A 21106-nucleotide genomic window follows, 5' to 3' on the forward strand; every position below is an offset into this window, starting at 1 on the left:
ATTTTAAAAAGTAGCCTTACTAGTGTTTGAGATGTGATAAACTGTAAATTAACCTTGTGTTTATGTATCAGTGGGGTACTAGTTATCTGGTGGTTTAAAAGAAACCATTAACATTGTAGCTTTTATTAATTTTCCTGATTAACACAGTGTTGACTTACTGAAATGTAAACTTTATATTCTTTGTTATATTTTAAGGACTTCGGTTTGGTAGAATGAAGTTACATGTACTGGCTGTACTGGTAACTGCCAATAAGGCATGGTGCCAGTAAGGCCAAAGTCACCATGACGGTGTTAGTTAATTATTATTATTTTTAACTATTATTTTAACCAAAGTAATTTTGTCCAACTTATCCACACATTGCTTGGAAGGGATCTTCTTAGCAAATATGTTTAGTATACAGATGAAATAGATAACAGTGATCTCTGAAGGTCAATCTGAGGGGAAGGTCAGCATATTTTTTAGGTCTTACTGATTCTTAATCATTTATACATGATTTCACACAGATTTAGGACTTTCAGAGGATGTTTAATGAGCAGAGAAGTCTGTGCCCTTGTGCCCTTGCCACCTCAGGACTGGAATACTTAACCAGCTCATGTGTGCCTTCGGCTTGGTACCTAATTGTTAGTGGTAGGCACTGTCTACTGAGGTCTTGCTACAGGAGTGGATCCCATCCTCTATAATCTCTCCTCTTTTTCCTGAAATTGCTCAAAAGCTCCACTCCTTTCTCTGTTCAGGTCACTCAACATGGTCTCCTCTCTGGATTTTTCTAAACATAGGACTGGTCCCCATTCCATACCATTAGAATCTCTGAGCCAAAGTTCTTGACAGCTTGGCTCTGCTGTGCTCACTCAGTCCTGTCTGACTCTTTGCAACCTCGTGGACTGTACCGTGCCAGGCTCCTCTGTCTGTGGGATTTTCCAGGCAAGAGTACTGGAGCAGGTTGCCATTTCCTACTCTATGGGATCTTCCTGACCCAAGGATGGAACTGAAGTCCCAGGCGTCTCCTGCATTGGCAGGTGGGTTCTTCACCACTGGTGCCACCTGGGAAGCTCTGATTGAAAACCGAGTGTAGGAAATGATATGGCTCAGTGTTCCACAAATCAGTGTTCCAGAAACGAGACCCAGGAAGACATACAGTAGATGCCAAATGTGGATGGAAGTGTTGTGGTTGCTTAGAGTGTATATACTTGAAATGATTTGAAAAACTTTATGACAGAGATGAGATTTGAACAGAGCTTTAACGGATGGGTAGGATTTGCCAGAACTGAGTGTGTATGTCTGTTGTGCTTGTTTTTCTCAGGTGATATCTTCATGTGTATATTGTGGAGGGGTGGTAGTACATGAGTGGGTCTGGGGTGTGTGCTGTGTTTGTGTGTTGGGAAGGAGCTGAGAGTTTGTGCTGTTACAGAAGAGTTTCAGAAAGAGGGCCTTGTTATTAGGATTATTTTGGTAACGGTGAGCTGGATGGATTTAGAAAGGGAAGGCGCTTAGGAGGCTATTAGAGTAGTTCTGACCTGAACGGAGAAAGGGTTGATGGCTGCTGGAATGGAAAGAAAACTGATTGTACAGAAACCACTAGAAAGAATCTATGGGGTGAAGGTGGACTTCACGATGGGTCTGAGCTGCTGTGCTGGGTCCAGTAGTCTTAGTGGTGTCCTTAATGGAAACCGGAGAGAGAAGTCAGGCTGGGGTTGGTTGTAGGTGGACGATAAGAGGTTTAATGTGGAATGCGACAAGCTTTTGGAGTCCTGCAATGAGGTGAGATTTGTAGACAGACGGTCCACCATATCTGCATGCTTCATGCTTTAAGATCTTGCTCAAGACCAGTTGTTTTTTTCTGTTGACTGTTATGAGGAAGACAGCGATGTAGAAAGATGCTGAGGGGAAAAGAGGAAATGACTGTGTGGAACTTGGAGCTCAAGAGTTAAGCATGGTACTTTCTAAAAATAGAAACATTGCCGTTCAGAATTACCTTGTGCTAATACTTCAATAGAACCTGAAAGTTCAACTTGGAGTATCCTTCTAGTTTTAGCTTTCATGTTCATTCCCCTAAAATGCTTTCTGAGCATTTGTAAATCTGCACAGGTTTATGTTAATTAATATCTACATTAACAATTTACATTAAAAATGAATATTTGTATTACTAAATATAGGCTTACTAATAAAGCTAATATAAAACATATCTTAGACCTTCCTTTGGATAACTGGTTGTCATTTGACACTTACTGGCAGTTAAGTTTCTGTCAGTTTGTTTCTCAAGGAGTTTGTATTTGGTGAGGACCATTTCACTTCTCTAGTTCTCCTTCAGAGGGTTTTAGTAGGTGGTTGGGGGAATTTGTAGTGTATTTACAATTTTGAGTAGTTGACCTCAAAGATACGTTTCTTCGTAGTGTTTAGTAATGCTTCACAAGTATGGTCTAATTCACTGCTAAGGATGACAGTATAAAAAATGTTTAGTTGGGAGCCCCTCCCTTTTGCTAGCCACTGACTCATGCTTCATAATACTGAGTTTTATTAGTGTTTGAACTTGGAAGTGTATCGAAAGCAGTTGTGAATTTAATACTAGAAAATGGTTAATATACTTGGAGACATTATTCGGTCTGCAGGTATGGTTTGATGTATAGATTTGTGGACTCTTTGGTCCACAAGATGGGAACTGCTGGTATTGCATTTCAACCAAGGAATGTTTAACATTAGTAGTTGTGTCTCATGCCGCTTGAAGGGGCACTTATATATAGATTTTATTGTTACTTTGTGTACCAGTTAGCTGAAGTATGATTCACTGGATAGAATTTGGAAAGCTGTGTTTTATGCAAAAGTAGGCTTGTAAATTAAATTTACTTGGGTATTTGAATATATGTTTACTTGAAAGATTTTTTTTTTTAATTTATTTATTTTACTTTATAATTCTGTATTGGGAAAGATATTTAATAATGGTTTTATTTCAGTGTGCAGTATTAACTCTTAGAGCTGGTTGCTGTTAAAAATAATTTCATGTTCTTTTTGGGATGTTTTGACTTTGGTAGAAAAAGTGTACTCAGTATTAATGTCATCTCAGTAATGCAAAATCATGTAGTTGAACTGATGTTATTTTTACTCTTCCATTCCATTTACTGTTACCACAGGTACAGATGATGCTCTCAGATAATTCTAAGATTTTAACTTTGTAAAAAAGTTTTGTAGTATTAAGTTCACAACTGCTTTTAATTATATACTTCTAAGTTCAAACACTAATAAAACTATGAGTATTATGAAGCATGGGTCAGTGGTTAGCGAAAGGGGGGGGCTCATAAGGAAACATTTTTTATACTGTCATGTTTAATAGTAAACTAGACCATACTTGTGAAGCATTACTGAACACTACAGAAGAAATATATCTGTTTTGAGGTCAGTTACTCAAAATTGTAAATACACTACAAATTCCCCTGTAGTTAAAACTGAATTTTAACTTTCAGTTATGAAAAAACTTCCTACAATGTCTCAATAGAGTGTATATGTATCATTGTCTAATATAATGCACTTACCTCAGAATTCTTGAGTTTGGTTTTGGTATTGCTTAGTTACCTGAATTTTGGGGAGGAGTAGGCTATGTACTGGGCTTTCTTGGCAGCTCACACGGTAAAGAATCTGCCTGCAGTGTGGGAGACCTGGGTTTGATCGCTGTGTTGGGAAGATCCCTGGAGGAGGACATGGCAACCCACTGTAGTATTCTTGCCTGGAGAATCCCATGGACAGAGGAGCCTGGCAGGCTACAGTCCATGGGGTCACAAAGAGTCGGACACGACTGAGCAACTAGGTACACAGCACACACAGGCTGTTTACCAGGCTCACATGATGACTTTTTATTTTTTAATGGCAGGGTCTTCTGTTTGTTTTCTGTGAGACATGGACATTTAAGTTATGCTGGCACAGCATTAATTCCTTGAATATTAGCTAAGGTAACGTAAGGCCACAAACTGTTTAGTTGAGACTATATCAAAGAAATACTTATCAAAGCAGGCGTGAGTTTTTGAATGTGAATGTTTTAAATGACATCTTGAGATTACCTATCCTTGGATATGTACATTATGTCATTTGTTCTTGTCATGTTAAGTTTCTGTTTGCTCATTTTAGTTTCCAGTAGCAGAGCAAGTAATTTATATTTCATTCCTGAGAAACCAAAGTAAGAAACTGCCTAATGAATATGAAAGTTGCCATCAAATCTCAATTGCCCATTTTATGGATGCTTTTATGATCTTAGCCTTTGCCCTTCAACACACTTTTGGATTGCTGTCAGATTGTGTATAATCAGTAGGTGCAAACTAAATTTAAAAATCTTAAGTAGATAAATATAAATTACCTGGATTTGAGAAAAATAAAGCTGCTGAATGAGAAAGGATTTCAAAGTTAAATATAAGCGCTGCTGCTGTTGCTGCTGCTAAGTCACTTCAGTCGTGTCTGACTCTGTGCGACCCCATAGACAGCAGCCCACCAGGCTCCCCCGTCCCTGGGATTCCCCAGGCAAGAACACTGGAGTGGGTTGCCATTGCTTTCTCCAGTGCATGAAAGTGAAAAGTGAAAGTGAAGTCGTTCAGTCGTGTCTGACTCTTTAGCACGATTATATATATATATATATATATATATATATATTTGCTTTTTTCTGTTAACTTGGTTTATACCATCTTTATCTCTGCAATAATAATAAGTAATACAGGTAGGAATTGACTTATTAATACTACCGACTTAAATTGTAAGTCACTCAGTTGTGTCCGACTCTTTGCGACTATACAGTCCATGGAATTCTCCAGGCCAGAATACTGAAGTGGGTAGCCTCTCCCTTCTCCAGGGGAATCTTCCCAATCCAGGGATCGAACCCAGTTCTCCCGCATTGCAGGCGGATTCTTTACCAGCTGAACCACAAGGAAAGCCCAAGAATACTAGATTGGGTAGCCTATCCCTTCTCCAGGGAATCTTCCCAACCCAGGAATTGAACTGGGGTCGCCTGCATTGCAGGCAGATTCTTTACCAACTGAGCTATGAGGGAAGCCCTACTACCAACTTAAGATTAATGATAATAGTGCATACACACATATGTTTAAGGTTTTCGGGGAAAAATATCTTTCCTGTACCTAACTTGACCAACCCAATCAGCTGACTTTTTGCTATGTTAAAATTCTAAAGATCAGAGTCCATTATTAAAATAAATGAATAGGATTAGAATAGAGAATTTACAAAAATAAAGCCTTTTAAAAAAAAAAAAAAACTTTTGGATAAAGAAGCAGGCTTCAAGTGAAATTCAGTTTTGGTCTCATTTACAGGAATAGCTATTCACAGTTCTGCAGAACCACTTACCACATTTTGCAGTATCTCCTGAGGAAGTCAGAATCTGAGCCACCATGACGACTGAGTCTTGTCTTTGTTCTGATTTATAAACTGTGCTTTCATTCTGACCATGTACAAGGTGGAGGTTATAGCATGGAAACTAAAATCTTAGTAAGTGTGATTTTTATTTTAGCTATTAAATAGTAGGCTCTCTTATAGTGAAATTGTCCTCTTAACGAAGTTTACGCTATTAAAAGGAGTGAGAACTTGGCAAGCAGGGACGTAATAATATACTTGTAAAGTGAAAGATTTTGCTTTCCAGGTTCAAAAGGAAAAATCCTTGAGAAAGAGAAGGAAAAACTTCTGTTACTTTCCCTAGATTTCTTTGACTTTTTTGGTTTCACATAGGTAGCAGGATGATATACATTTAGTTGAGAAAGGGATTTAAGAAAAAGGAAAGGCTGGCTTTTGTGGCCAATGTCTAAATTCAAGCCATTAAAAAAAAATCATTACGTTTGCTGTGCAAGTTGCCTCATTTATAAATTGGTTGTCATTAAATAATAAAGTCTTCATAGTATTGTAGTGTTAGTAAGTCCAGTGTAGAATCCTAGGAACCTTTTAAATAATTAATTGAGTGTATTTTAAATATTGAATATTTTGAGTATAAATATTCAAAATTATATTGGAGTGATTATGCTAGTGGTTATCTCAGGGATGTTTTGTTGATTGGTTGTCCTGAGAGTAGGTAATGTGCAGTTTTTATTTTTTGTACTCTAGACAGCAAGATTTAATTGATGGTGATGACCTGGCTGAGATGAAACATTTCTGTGAGAGGCTTCCTGCTTTAACTTCCTTCCCTCTTAGAACAAACTTACTTTTGCCTGTCTCTCTTGCTTTCCAAAGTACGTTTTCATTAAATCCCCAGGTCTAAGATTTTTCTTTGGGAACTATCTCCAGTGTCTCTCTGGAAATTAAAAAAAAAAAAAGATTTCAGTATGAAATGTTACATGCATATCTTGAGAAATTGATATTTTATAAGTTGAAGGTTACGTTTATATTTTGGGCATGTTTTCAGGGGTGAAGTTATGTACCTATTGCTTTAATAACCATGTCCTAATTATTTATAGCTTCCTGCCTGACATAACTCACTTCAAGAAGTGCACAATGTCAGAACGTGGAATTAAGTGGGCTTGTGAATACTGTACGTATGAAAACTGGCCGTCTGCAATCAAGTGTACTATGTGTCGTGCCCAGAGACCTAGTGGAACAATTATTACAGAAGATCCATTTAAAAGTGGTTCAAGTGATGTTGGCAGAGATTGGGATCCTTCCAGCACCGAAGGAGGAAGTAGTCCTTTGATCTGTCCAGACTCTAGTGCAAGACCAAGGGTTAAATCTTCATATAGCATGGAAAATGCCAATAAATGGTCATGCCACATGTGCACATATTTGAACTGGCCAAGAGCAATCAGATGCACTCAGTGCTTATCCCAGCGTAGGACCAGGAGTCCCACAGAATCTCCTCAATCCTCAGGATCTGGCTCAAGACCAGTTGCTTTTTCTGTTGATCCTTGTGAGGAATACAATGATAGAAATAAACTGAACACAAGGACCCAGCATTGGACTTGTTCTATTTGCACATATGAAAACTGGGCCAAGGCTAAAAAATGTGTTGTTTGCGATCATCCCAGACCTAATAATATTGAAGCAATTGAGTTCGCAGAGACTGAAGAGGCTTCTTCAATAATTAATGAGCAAGACAGAGCTCGATGGAGAGGAAGCTGTAGCAGTGGCAACAGCCAGAGAAGATCGCCGCCAACTATGAAACGGGACTCGGAGGTGAAAATGGATTTCCAGAGGATTGAGCTGGCTGGTGCTGTTGGCAGCAAGGAGGAACTTGAAGTGGACTTCAAAAAACTAAAGCAAATTAAAAATAGGATGAAAAAGACTGACTGGCTGTTCCTCAATGCTTGTGTGGGTAAGTTTCTGTGTTTTTGAATAGGTTGGGAAAAGATATTAATGACGTGAAAGATATAAGGAAGGTAACATTTAGCATTTAGTTCATTCAGCATGATAGTACACTCCCAGTGTGCATGCATAAGAACCTCTGAGTTTGTGACCTTGTCCTTTGAATGGGTTGGGAAAAGATACTAAAAGTAACATGAAAGATACAAGGACGGTCACATTATTTAGCCTTTAGTTCATTCAGCATGGTGGCTGCTACTTGCAGTAGGTGCGCATGCACAAGAACCTCAGAATTTGTGATCTCGGCGTAACATTTTCCTGTATTGCCTCCATTTCATTGCGCATGTGTCTTTCCATCTTTAGAGAGAAAAATGTCAAGTTATAGCAGAGTTTTTTACATATCTGTAGTAAATATATACCTGCAGTTTAAAACTGCTACTCTGCTTATTGTAACAAGATGTGACTGAGGAGCGCCAGCTGCAGCTTCGGAGTGTCTGTAAACAGTGTGAGCGTCTTGTGATGGTAGAAGCTTCAGTCAGGAGTTAAAAATATCACAAAAATGTGTGACTCCAAGAAGTTGAACAGACAAAATACTGACCTTGAAAACGCTGATGTTAATTTTTTGTAAATGTCTTGTAGTGAATATTTGCAAACTTCGTGAAACTGATTTCATGTGGCCAGCTGGTTCCTTAGTTCAAATTATGATTTGTGTGTGTTGTGTTTTGGTACTTTACTAAGGAAATGCTGGATAATAGTCTCAGTTACTGGCTCAGAGCTGTTAAGGGACAGAGCCATGTTGTGAGAGTAATATTTTCTCCAGTTACTTATCTTGTGAGTTAATTATTTATGATGTAGTTAATGAAAGCAGTTATTTGTATGCCCCCGACTGCTTTTGAGTAGATTAGCTATTTTAATTATATAAATTTAAATAATTTGGATTGGGTGCTTACTTTTTTTTAAAATATAAATTTATTTATTTTAATTGGAGGTTAATTACTTTACAATATTGTATTGGTTTTGCCATACATCAACATGAATCTGCCACGGGTGTACACATGTTCCCCATCCTGAACCCCCCTCCCACCTTCCTCCCCATACCATCCCTCTGGGTCATCCCAGTTGGGTGCTTACTTTGACATTCAGTTCTGTAAAGAAAATTTTGAGTGACTGCTAAAGTAAAATCTCGTGTGGAATAATAGCTATGCCTTAAACATGGCTTGGGCTGTGTGTGTGGTATGTGTGTGTATTTCCCAGTACTAATTAATTTTGTTTATCCTCCTGAATATAGCCCCAAGAATATGGAGTACATAACTTATGAACCTACAAGTCCAAAGAGTAGATTTCAAGAAATCTGTTTTTTTGTTTTAGCTTGGTCCTGGCCCCCCAAGAAAGTCCCAGCAGATGGGCCCTTCTGCACAAGACACAGACACAGCCCTTAGGAACCATTAGCTCCAGTTTTCTCCTGTCCTGAGGACAAGGAACGAAAGCACACTGAGCTGTGTTCAGTCGTCTGTGCTGTCCCATTACAGCCCATCGATTCTTTTTCTCTCCCCAAATTGAGGTACCACATATGGTGTGAGTGTTTTTTCTTTTTTTTAAAACCCGGAGATACAGAAGGGTTTTTTTATTATGAATGTTTAAAAATTGAGGTCAAATTCACATAACATAAAACTCATCGTTTTGAAAGTGAACAATTTGGGGGTATTTAGCACATCCACAGTGTTGCAGCCATCATCTCCATCTAGTTCTGAACATTTTCATCATCCTGGAAGAAAGAAACCCGTTACCCACTTAAGCAGTTGTTCTACACCTCCAAGACCCCCGTAATCAGCAGTCTGCTTCTGTTTCAGTGACTATTATTGTGAATATTCCATACAAACGGAAACTTATGTGATCTTTTGTATCTAGGTGTGATTGTCCTTTAATTACCCATCTGCTTTTTAGAACACTGTTACGATTATTTCTGCAGGCAATAGTGTAATATATTAATATTAACTGTAAGGTGGTGTTATAGTACCTGTATGTTTATAGAAGGTAAGAAACTAGATTGCAGTGATTTTTTTAACCTCTTTGGGGTTACTGTTTCTTCAAGTTAGTGGATCTAATGATGAGAACTGCTTTGAAATATTTTTTCTCCTTGACATGCACAATAGACCTGTCAGTATATCTTTGTCTTTATGGCTGTTATTTCTTGCATTTCTGACTACTGTGTCTTCTTGATGTTTGTCTTTCTTTCCATATATTGAGTTTTTTGGGTAACTATCTTTTTGCCTCTTTGAATTCTTATAACTGAGCAAAGTCAAGCCCCATTCCCACATACTCCGTAGTTTCTAGGTTCTTAGGGCTAAAAATTGATTGGTTCTTGGTACTGTGGATTCTCTTTCCTACCAGCAAGTATTTTTGAGTTTTCACTGTATAATATGGTTCTAAACAGTTGTATGAAAGAGTTTGGTCCTGTCTTTGTTGGATAGTCTTATCCTGATTTGTAAATACCATTGAAATATGTTAACTTTTAGTTGTTTACATTGTGTTGGGTTAGCAGAAGTCTACATGTATTGAAAATTAATCTTCTCCCTTTCTGTCTGCCTTATGCTTTCCAGATTTCATTAGATACGGTATATTATGGCTTACCGATTTAGACATTTAATAAAGCCATCTTAGTACTTGGTTTGGCAGCATATATACTAAAAAAAATCATCTCCAAAGTGTATACTATGCATAAAATTTATACTAAGTATAAAATGTGAGACTTTCCCAATTGAAAAATCTCAACCTCAGGCCAGCATTTTAAAATGGGAATGAAGATTCAGTATTGAGAAGGCTAAAGCTGAAGTTTCCACAGTATTAAGAAAGTGCCTTTTATGTGACTGGTGGGTGTACGTTTCACCTCAGTGGTATTCTCTCGCGTGGTGAGGGGATGTTGGGGACTGCAGTGCCAAAGCCAGGAGAGAAGGAATCTGGGAGTGGGTGCCCGGATGGTAGAGGCAGAGGTGTGGTTAAACGGTGCCCATCTCTGGGATGTCTGCAGTTCAGTGCCCGGTTATTTTCTGGGAGCTCTGTTGGTTCTAATCATGGTCTGCCTTTCCCACTGGATAAGTGATGATGTCCCTAGATAAGGCAGCACCACCTAACACACTGTTTCAGTGCTGCTCTTCTACTGAATCAGCTGCCCTTTAGAAGGACAACAAGGGACCCCCAAGTTGGTCCCTTGAAAAGACACAGGGTCAGATAAGAATCTCAGGTTAAATCTGTACGATAACTTCTTGTATGCCTGAACACTAGACTCTTCTATCCAGCTGCTGCCTCTGCAGCATTTTCCCTTGAATATGTAGTATTTCAAACTCAGTGAGGCTAAATCTGAGCAAGCCTCTCAAATCTGTTCTCTCTCTCTCTCCCATGTTGGTTTAGGACTTTGGACCCAGCAAGTTCATTTATATTTGCTGTGTCCAAAGCTTTGGTCATCCTCGGTTTTCTCCTTTCTCTCTTATACTTCATTCTCACTGGCTGTCTTCAAAATATATTCAGAATCTGGCCACCTGTCATCACCCTGGTCCAAGCCATGATCCTCTCTTTGTTTGTAGCCTTGTTTACAGATTGTTCTCGGAATAAGAGCTGCTCCACTCAGTAGTAGCTACTCACTCCTCCAGTGATTCCCTGTGTTGCTCAGAGTAAAAGCCAGTTTTATAGGCTCTTTCTGCTCTCTATCCCACACCTACTTCCCCCATTTTTAGACACATTTTCTTTCTCTCTCTTTCTCCCCCTGATTCCAGCAACTCTTGCAACCTTTCTTATCTGCAAATAAGCCTCAAGCCCTTTGCACTATTTCCTCTTCCTGGATTACTTTCTCTAGATTTGCAGGATTAGCGAATGTACCTCCTGCAGGTATTTTCTCACAGGTTATCTTCTCTGGGAGGCCTCCCTGACTGCTGCATCTGAAATTTCAGTCCTTTTCCCCCAACTTCCATTTTCTTCACAACACTTGTTAACCTCCTAGTATACTTATTAGAAATTACCTCATTTGTCTCTTTCGTAAAACTTAAACTTTTTTTCCTAGTACCTTAAACAGTCACAGTCCCTGATATATAGCACATTGAAATTTTTGTTAATCAGTGAATAAAGTTTTGTGGAAACTGGGATCTGGACAACTAGACCTTTCAGAGACAAATCTTTTTGCTTCTCTCTTAAATTTCTCCACTTTGCTTTCTCCCCACCTTTCTGTACTTTTCACCTTATAGACTGCCCTCAACCAGCTTGGCTTCTTGTCACGTTAAGAAGAGCAAGTAGGTCCCATGGATCTTATTATAAGAGGTCTCAGTTTATCACTAGGTGGTCTATGGATATGGAAAGTCTGAAGTCAGATTTCTTCATATTTAATTTCTCCATCTTCCTGATGAATATTTGATAGCTTGATGAATATATAAGGGAGAGAATTATGGTGTGTGTTTTCTGTACCTTGAGTCCTAAATCAAAGTTTTTTTCTAGAAAAATTTTTATTCAGTTGCCATTGGATGTGTTGCTTCCTGTTTTGCATTTTGCCTTAAGCAGCTGCATATTTCTTACATTTAACTTGTCTAGTGATGCTAGGCAATGGCACCCCACTCCAGACTCTTGCCTGGAAAATCCCATGGACCAAGGAGCCTGGTGGGCTGCAGTCCATGGGGTCGCTAAGAGTCGGACACGACTGAGCGACTTCACTTTCAGTTTTCACTTTCATGCATTGGAGAAGGAAATGGCAACCCACTCCAGTGTCCTTGCCTTGAGAATCCCAGGGACAGGGGAGCTTGGTGGGCTGCCGTCTATGGGGTCACATAGAGTCGGACACGACTAAAGTGACTTAGCAGTGATCCTGCTAATGAAAATGGGAAGGATTTATATGGGAGGACAGTGGGAAGGAGTGCTGTTGAAGGTGTAGGAGGGAAAGAACTGTGCTTGGCAATGGCATTAGAGGTAACATATGCATTAGTAACAATCTCTGTTGCCCCCAAGCTTTGGGGTGACCTACAGTATGTACTGGTGTACCCCTGTTGAGAATCAGACTTAGGAGCTAACCCAGAATCTCATTATCATGGAGCATGTTGAAATGGAGTCACGAGGATTGTAATCTTATTACTGAGCAAAATTCTGATGTATCTAAACATTGATTCTTAAAACATAGGAGATACATTAGGTTTAATTTTTTCTTACAAAGTGTCTGCAAGCATTTTGTTGTATTTGATGGAATGTTTTTCCCTTTCTCATAACTTCTGTTGAAAAGTAGTATTTGTGGCAGTTATATTCTGTATTTATTCTGTTATATTTTGGCCCCCTTACTATATACAGTGTTACATGCATCTGTCCACTCCAGAGTGTCAGATGTTAACTGTAGACTGTAGAAATGTCTAAAACTTGTGTGTTGTTAAACATGTCAGAATGTATTGCTTTCATTAACACTTTTTTCATTTTAACAATAATTAGTGTATAGGCTTATTGCATTTTAAAATGGTCTTTTCAGTTTATTTTGGTACTGCTATTAAAAATCATGTGTATGATGGTTTTTCTCAAGGAAGTGAATGACTAAGGTTTCATTAATGGTGTTTTCTTCCTCTTGTGTAAAGGGTTTCAATTCCAACATGTGTCTGTATTGGGAAGCTTCCTCATGTCTCAACAGGTCATTCTCAAAACAACACCAGCAGGGTGCCTCAGGGTTCAACTTAATTCTGATACTGTCTACCCTGTAGGTTGAATCAAATCCTGTAGGTGAAGGAGTCAGTCCTAGAAGACCTCCCTCCACTTCAGGTGCCAGAAGCCAACCCCAAGCCCAGGTTGTTAACCTGTACTTCTGACTGCCTATAAATCAGAGGTTCCCATGACAGTCCCACCCTCACGCACCTTGGGTTTGATAAATTTGTTAGAACACCTCACAGAACTCAGAGAAGCAGTTTACTTACTGGGTCACTGGTTTATTATAAAAGGATGATTAAAGGATACAGATGAACGTCTAGATGACAGAGATGTGTGGAGAGTAGGGTTTGGGGGAGGGGCGCGGACCTTCCATGATGCTCTTCCCAAGTGTGCCGCTATCCTCAGATCTGTGTGTTGTCACCAACTGCAGGCTCTTGAAACTCTGTCCCTCTGGGGTTTTATGGAGGCCTTATTACAGAGACGTGGTTCATTAAATCATTGGCCACTGGGAGTCTCCTGCTTCTCTTCCCTCTCTCCTCTCTGGACGTCAGGGTGGTATAGTGGGTAGAGCTGAACGTCACAATCCTCTAATCACATGGCTAGTTCCCCTGGCAGCCAGCCCCCACCTTGGAGTGGGATCCAAATGTTACCTACCCTGATGTGTTTTCAGGAGCTGAGGAAAAGAGACCGAAAATATTATCTCACTGCTTTTATCACTCAGGAAATTTAAGGGTTTGGGAAAGTTGTGAGCCAGGAATAGTGGATGAAGGTCAAGTATATATATATATTTATATATAGTTCAGTTGCTCAGTCGTGCCGACACTCTGCGACCCCATGGACTGTAGCACGCCAGAATTTGCTGTCCTTCAGCAACTCCTGCAGCTTGCTCAAACTTGTGTCCATCGAGTCGGTGATGCCATCCAACCATCTCATCCTCTGTTGTCCCCTTCTCCTCCTGCCTTCAATCTTTCCCAGCGTCAGGGTCTTTTCCAAGGAGTCAGTTCTTCGCATCAGGTGGCCAAAGTATTGGAGCTTCAGTATCAGGGCTGATTTCCTTTAGGATTGACTGGTTGGATCTCCTTGCAGTCCAAGGGACTCTCAAGAGTCTTCTCCAACACCACAGCTCAAAAGCATCAATTCTTTGGCACTTAGCTTTCTTTGTGGTCCAACTCTCACATCCATACATGACTACTGGAAAAACCATAGCTTTGACTAGCAAAGTAATTTGACCTTTGTTGGCAAAGTAATGTCTCTGCTTTTTAATATGCTGTCTAGCTTTGTCATAGTTTTTCTTCCAAGGAGCAAGTGTTTTTTCATTTCATGGCTGCAGTCAGCATCTGCCATGATTTTGGAGCTCCAAAAATAAAGTGTCTCATTGTTTCCATTGTTTCCCCATCTGTTTGCCATGAAGTGCTGGGAATGGATGCCATGATCTTAGTTTTTTGACTGTTGAGTTTTAAGCCAACTTTTTCACTATCCTCTTTCACTTTCATCAAGAGGCTCTTTAGTTCTTCTTTTTCTGCCGTAAAGGTGGTGTCATCTGTATATCTGAGTTTATTGATACTTCTCCTGGCAATCTTGATTCCAGCTTGTGCTTTATCCAGCCCGACATTTTGCACTATGTATTCTGCATATAAGTTAAATAAGCAGGGTGACAATAGACAGCTTTGACATACTCCTTTCCTAATTTGGAGCCAGTCCATTGTTCCATGTGTGGTTCTAATTGTTGGTTTTTGACCTGCATACAGTTTGTGCAGAAAGCAGGTCAGGTGGTCTGGTATTCCCATCTCTTGAAGGATTTTCCACTTTGTTGTGATCTACACAGTCAAATCTATGGCGTAGTCAGTAAAGCAGAAGTAGATGTTTTTCTGGAACTCTTGATTTTTCTATGATCCAACAGATGTTAGCAATTTGATCTCTGGCTCCTGTGCCTTTTCTAAATCCAGCTTGAACATCTGGAAGCTCTCGGTTCATGTACTGTGGAAGCCTGTCTTGGAGAATTTTGAGCATTACTTTGCTAGCTTGTGGAATGAGTGCAGTTGTGTGGTAGTGTGAACATTCTCTGGCATTGCTTTTCTTTGGGATTGGAATGAAAACTGATCTTTTCCAGTCCTGAGGCGATTGCTGAGTTTTCCATATTTGCTGGCATATTGAGTGCAGTGCTTTCACAGCATTTAGGATTTGAAATAGCTCAACTGGAATTCCATCACCTCCACTAGCTTCATATGTAATGGTGCTTTCTAAGGCCTACTTGACTTCTCACTTTAAGATGTCTGGCTCTAGGTGAGTGATCCCACCATTGTGGCTATCTGGGTCATTAAGATCTTTTCTGTATAGTTCTGTGTATTCTTGCCACCTCTTAATGTCTTCTGCTTCTGTTAGGTCCATACCAACTCTGTCCTTTATTGTGCCCATCTTTGCATGAAATGTTCCCTTGGTATCTCTAATTTTCTTGAAGAGAACTCTAGTCTTTCCCAGTCTATTGTTTTCCTCTATTTCTTTGCATTGTTCACTGAGAAAGGCTTTCTTATCTCTTTGCTATTCTTTGGAACTCTGCATTCAGATGGGTATATCTTTCCTTTTGTCTTTTGCCTTTAGCTTCTCTTCTTTGCTCAGCTATTTGTAAGGCCTCTTCAGACAGCCGTTTTGCTTTTTTGCATTTCTCTTTCTTGCGGATGTCTACCCAGAAGTAGCCTCAGATCCCACAGTCTTAAGGGCTCAGTCCCACTAGAGTGTCTCTCTCCTTTCCTACCCCCTTCAGACGCCAGTACTAATCCAGGTTGTCACCTGTGTTTCTGACTGTAGACTATAAATCCTAGGTTCTGACAGTCACCTCCTTGGCTTCAATTTTTCAGAATGGCTTACAGAATTCGGGAAAATAGTTTACTTACTAGGTTGCTGGTCTATTATTAAAAATACATGATTCAGGAATAGCCAGGTGGAGGAGATGCATATGGCACGGAATGGGAAGGGATTCTCGCAGCACCTTCACAGGTTCACCAGCCTAGAAGCCGTCCAAACCCAGCACCAGGGATTTTTATGGAGTCCCGATGGATTAAATCATTGGACACCGGTGATCGTTTCAACGTTCAGTCCATCTTCCCCCAAGGAGGTGGTAGTGGGGTGGGGCTGAAGATTCCAACCTGCCAATCACTGAGTTGGTTCCCCTGGCAACCAACCTCCATCTTTAGGGGCTTTCCTAAAAGTCACCTTATTAACATAAGCTCAGAGGTGTTTGAAAGGGCTTGCTATAAGAGTAACAGAAGACTCCTATTTATTTTATCTTTATCATTCTGGAACTATTTAGGAACTGAGAACAAAACTAAGTACTGTAACAAAAGATGCCTTAATGGCTCTTGATAGGAAATTACACGGATTTTAGGAGTTATATGCCTGGAATAGTGGATGAAGACCATATATTTCTTATTCACAGTATGGTGGTGTTTTTTTTTTTTTTTTTCTTGATTTGGTTGAAAGAAATGCTGTTACTGGGACTTTGGAACGATGTTTGATGCCAGTGAATATTAATGTTTTCAGTCTTCTTTTTCAAGTCAGCTAAATAAGTATGCCTAAGTGAAGTTTATTGTCGTATCCTAAGGTAATCTTACCACTTGCTAGTATTTCTCAGCATTCCATAGCTAGGGCACATTATTTGAGCTTGATTTTTAGTATGAAGTATTTGTTCTGTTTGCTTTGCTGTGTTTGCTTATACCTGATAAACTGCAGCTATTTCCATCTTTAGAATTTTTCCTGCCTTGTGGAATTGCTTAGTTTTAAGCTATGGTTATTCTGTAACTGCTGGACCATTTTATTTGCTTGTGAGATTGGTTTTATATTGATACCAAGCTATCCTCCTGAAAGATAACTCTTCTTTAGTGTCCCTTTTTCCTTAATACATTGCTTTATGTATGAATGAATGTGGAGCCTGCAAAAAAGGTCTTCTTAGTCTTTGACATTCAAAGCCATCACACCTTTTAAAAACATTTAAAAAAATGGTTTGAGTTGCAATATTCTGTTAAAAGCTTTTAATAGAATCCAGAATATATGCAGACTCCTGCAGCAGATCTTTGGCACTGCACCCCTAAAAGGAAAGCAGGCTGCCGCGATGCTGGCAGTGCCTTGTATGTCCTTGGTTAACTCTGTGTGATACTCTTCGTGTGCGATGTTCGTGTAGCTGTAAGGACGATGGTGTCTTCACTTCATACCCATTTTTGGTAGTGGATCTCCTTCCTGTCCCAGGTAGTTGATGTCACAGGTAATGGAGCTCTTTTTGGCCCTGTGAAAGCAATATTATCTTCAGCTAGTTCTGTCTTGTTTTTCTTCAAGTTTCAAAGGATTTCCTTTTGTGCTTTTGGAATTCTTGTTTTAAAATAACATTTTTAAGTCATGGTTTTTAAGTGAATCTTGGTAATTCTCCAAAATGTAAGATTGTAGTCAGGAGGGAATACACACTCATTTTAAGTGTTTCCCCTGGCCAGTTCAGTCTGGCTTTTCATAGTGCTTCCTGACACCTGGGATAAGAAAGAAGCTTCCAGGAATGAGTGTGTCAAGGCAGATGGACGACAATGGCAGAAATAGAGCCCTGGCAGGATTCTTCTGATTGCCTTTAGTCCCTGAGACGTAATTCCTGGCTTTTAGAAATGATTGATTACACAGGGCTGCCAACTAATAATGTGCCTCCTACTGCTGAGAAAGGGAATATGTCTGATGATTCTTGGTTGTATGATACTGATGTTCGAGTATGCATCACTGATTTAGTGAAGGCTTTCTTTCTTTAAAAACATTATATTAAATGAACACACTGAATTATGAAATCCAAAAGTAGCATTTAAATATTAAGTATGAAAAGAAATATTTAGACTCCAGGGAACTTTACTGTTTACCATAAAATGTCTTTAACTTTAAACATTTAATAAATTATGCACACGGTTATAAAAATCAAGCAGTTATAGAAGGAATTTATAAAGAAAATAAGTTTCCTTTTCTTTTCTCCAACTTCAGTTCTTTGTGGAGATAACTTTCCCCCATCAGCCTTTCATTCTGAGAAATTTCAAAACCAATAGATAAGTTACAAATATAATACATTGAACACCAAATGCTTTTGAAATAGGTTTTCCAGTTGTTAGTACTTTGCCATATTTTGAGCTTTCTTTTTTTTTTGTCTCCGTCTGTCTCTCTATAAGAGCTCTTCTCTGAACAACTTGAGAGTTAGCTCCAGATGTCATGACATTTACCCCTAAATATTTCAGCATTGTATGTTTTAAGAACACATTTCTCCTGTATATTCACACAGTGTAATTATCCAGAAACTCTAATATCTGAAGACCATATTCAGCTTCACTATTAGTTTCACTAATAACTTTTGTTCCAACTCCATTCAGTCAAGGTTATTTAGTTTTATCTCCTGTAATCTAAACAGTACCTCAGGTGGTTTTTATTTTTGTTTTTTGTTTACTCATGTCATTACCATTTTCAGAGGCCAGACCGTTTCTTTTACAGAATGAGCCTCAGTTGGATGTGATTAGGTGAATATAAACATTTATCTTTTGAGGAGGAGGGAGGAACACTACATAGGTGATTTATTTGAAGCAAGGCCTCTAATATCTCTGAATATTGTCCTTTTGTCATTTTTTCCTTTAAAAAAATTGAATTGTGATGAAATATACATTGTATTGAAATATACATAACAAAATTTGCCATCTTAACTGTTTTTAAGTGTATGGTTCAATGGCTTTGGTACATTCACATTATTCTGTAACATAAATAACCATCATCTGTGTCCAGGACTTTCTCCGCCTTGCAGGACTGAGCTCTGCGTACAGGAAGTCCCCATTCCCTCTTGCCCTGCTCCTGGCAGCCGCCACTCTCCTGTCGCTGTGAATTTGACGACTATGGGTGCCTCAGAGGTGGAGTCATATGCTGTTTGTCCATTTGTGACTGGCTTATTTCATTTAGTGTAATGTCTTCAAGATTTATCCATGTTGTAACGTGTCAGAATTTCCTTTTTTTTTTTTTTTTTAAGTTGGAATAATTCCATTTCATTTATATGCCTCACTTTGTCTATTCATTTGTTGATGGACATAGCGGTAGTTTCTTGTTTTATCAAACTTGACATTATATACTGACTTCCTTTATGAGTTTAATTCATTTTTAAATAATAAAAGCAGAGCACCCTAATTGTAGAATATGTCAGAAGTAAGAGACAGTATGAAGAAAATACAGTTTATGCTATCTCTATATAGAAGAAATCTTTTGTGTGTATATTTTGTGCATTTTGAGTGTTCAGTTTTTAATATTTTTATGTAAATGAAATACATTCTTTTGTTGTTGAAGATTACATTTTGAAGTAATTAAAATAATTTCATCTTTAAAAAAATGAATTGTGCTATGACTTTGAGTTGCCATACTTTGTTAACCTAGCTCTTATTACTGGCCTTTGATTTATTTGGAAATTTTTTATTCTCATAATGTTTTGAGGAATTGAATTGCCAGCATTTTTGATGCTTTTTTTAGATTCCCAGAAATGGGATAATAGGATCAAATGATGTAAATGTGTCACAGGTATTTTATGCATATTAGTAAATTGCTTCCTGGAAGGACTGGACTGGTTATATTCTCTTCACTGTAAGAGACTGCTTGTATAGCTGTACCTTTGCTGATGTTTGTTACTAAAAGAAGCAAGCTATCTCATTTAGTCAGTCATTTGTATTTTTTTCTGTGAATTGATTTATGTCTTCTATTTTTCTTTGTGATTTTATGAAGTTTTTGTGAATATAAATGTTTATATTACAGATATGTACCAGTTATGTTTGTTGAACATTTTCTTTACCCTTTTTTTTGTGGGGAGAGTTACAGCATTTTGTCTTTCACCATCTTTTTTTTTTTAAGTGAGGATTAAAATGTGTTTTCCAAGTAATTTCCATTTTGATTTATTAAATTCTCCTTTGATTTGGGTGGTTCTGTCTTACATAAAATAGTTCTGCTTCATTTGTTTTGAGGCTCTTTATTTTGATTTTGTTTTTTATATCAGTATCGCACTTCTGCTTAAACAATTATGGCTTTATTAGATATCTTAAAATCTCAAAGGCAAATGTCCAACCTGTTCCACCCTCCCATTGCTTTTCAGAGTTGTCTTAATTTTCACCTTTTCTTTGTCCATTCATGTACACATTCAGATGATCATTAAGTGTGCTCACAAGCACTCAGAAAGAAGTCAGGGCTCTCAGTAAGTTTGTGGTCTGGTCAGTGTAGTGTGATAATTTTAGGAGAGGAAATAAAGGAGGCTAGAGCAGTAAGTCTGTACCCTAATTTCATTGGGAAATTTGGAGAGGACTTTCAGGAAGAGATGACATCTAAGCCAGAACTTTAGAAGAGGGGAAAGAGTGTTTCTGTCAGAGGGAATTGCTTTCGTTAAGACCCCAGAGGCTAGGGAGCGTGGCCCATCCATTCAGTTGAAGTCTGCAGGTTGGAGTGTAGAATGGGAGCTGTGAGAGAGATGGCTGCAGGGTAATGCTGGGCCTTTCAAGCCTTTTAATCTGGTTACAGATTGTAGCTCTTAGTGTAAGGGCAGCGGTAAACATTTGGAAGGGGACTGCCTTCATCTGATGTGTGGTTGGGAAGCTCATTCCAGTCAGCGTCTAGAGACTAGATTGTGGGGGGCAGCACTGGCGGCAGACAGATCATCTAGAAGGAAATGACGGCAGTCCAGATAAGAAAGGGTGCAGCCTTGACCTGAGGTCAAGACGGTGGGTGGAATAAGGGGGATATATTTGAGAGAGACTTTAGTGGCTCAGAGGTTAAAGTGTCTGCCCGAGATGCGGGAGACCCAGCTTCAATCCCCCGGTCGGGAAGATCCCCTGGAGAAGGAAATGGCAACCCACTCCAGTACTCTTGCCTGGAGAATCCCGTGGACGGAGGAGCCTGGTAGGCTACAGTCCACAGGGTGGCAAAGAGTCGGACACAACTGAGCAACTTCACTTTTCACTTTACAAAGGTAGGATGGGTAAAACTTGGAAGAATTGATATTGGAGTTGAGGCGAGAATTAAGAAAGATACTCGGGTTTTTGGCTGGGACACTTGGGTTGGCTATTAGTATCATTTTTCTGAGACATCGAAGACATGAAGTTCTGTTTTAGGCATGCTGTGGTGAGGATGTCTGAAACTTTGGGGAAAAATTTA

At 39.1% G+C, this 21106-nt stretch overlaps 1 protein-coding gene across 4 annotated transcripts in view; it reads left to right on the forward strand.

Annotated features, from left to right (window-relative positions):
• The window catches only part of ZRANB1 (zinc finger RANBP2-type containing 1), a 68545-nt gene that overhangs the window by 21138 nt on the left and 26301 nt on the right, over window positions 1-21106 (forward strand). For 2 of the 4 annotated variants that reach the window (XM_040254504.1, XM_040254502.1), the window contains exon 2: window positions 6430-7280. In XM_040254504.1, the coding sequence (XP_040110438.1) occupies window positions 6467-7280 (814 nt within the window). In that variant the 5' untranslated portion in view covers window positions 6430-6466. Of the gene's footprint in view, window positions 1-5087; window positions 5474-6429; window positions 7281-21106 lie in introns of those variants that run through there. The other 2 variants (XM_040254503.1, XM_040254501.1) reach the window with 2 other exon arrangements.

The sequence above is a fragment of the Oryx dammah genome, unplaced genomic scaffold, assembly GCF_014754425.2.
Source record: "Oryx dammah isolate SB20612 unplaced genomic scaffold, SCBI_Odam_1.1 HiC_scaffold_14, whole genome shotgun sequence".
NCBI lineage: Eukaryota > Metazoa > Chordata > Mammalia > Artiodactyla > Bovidae > Oryx > Oryx dammah.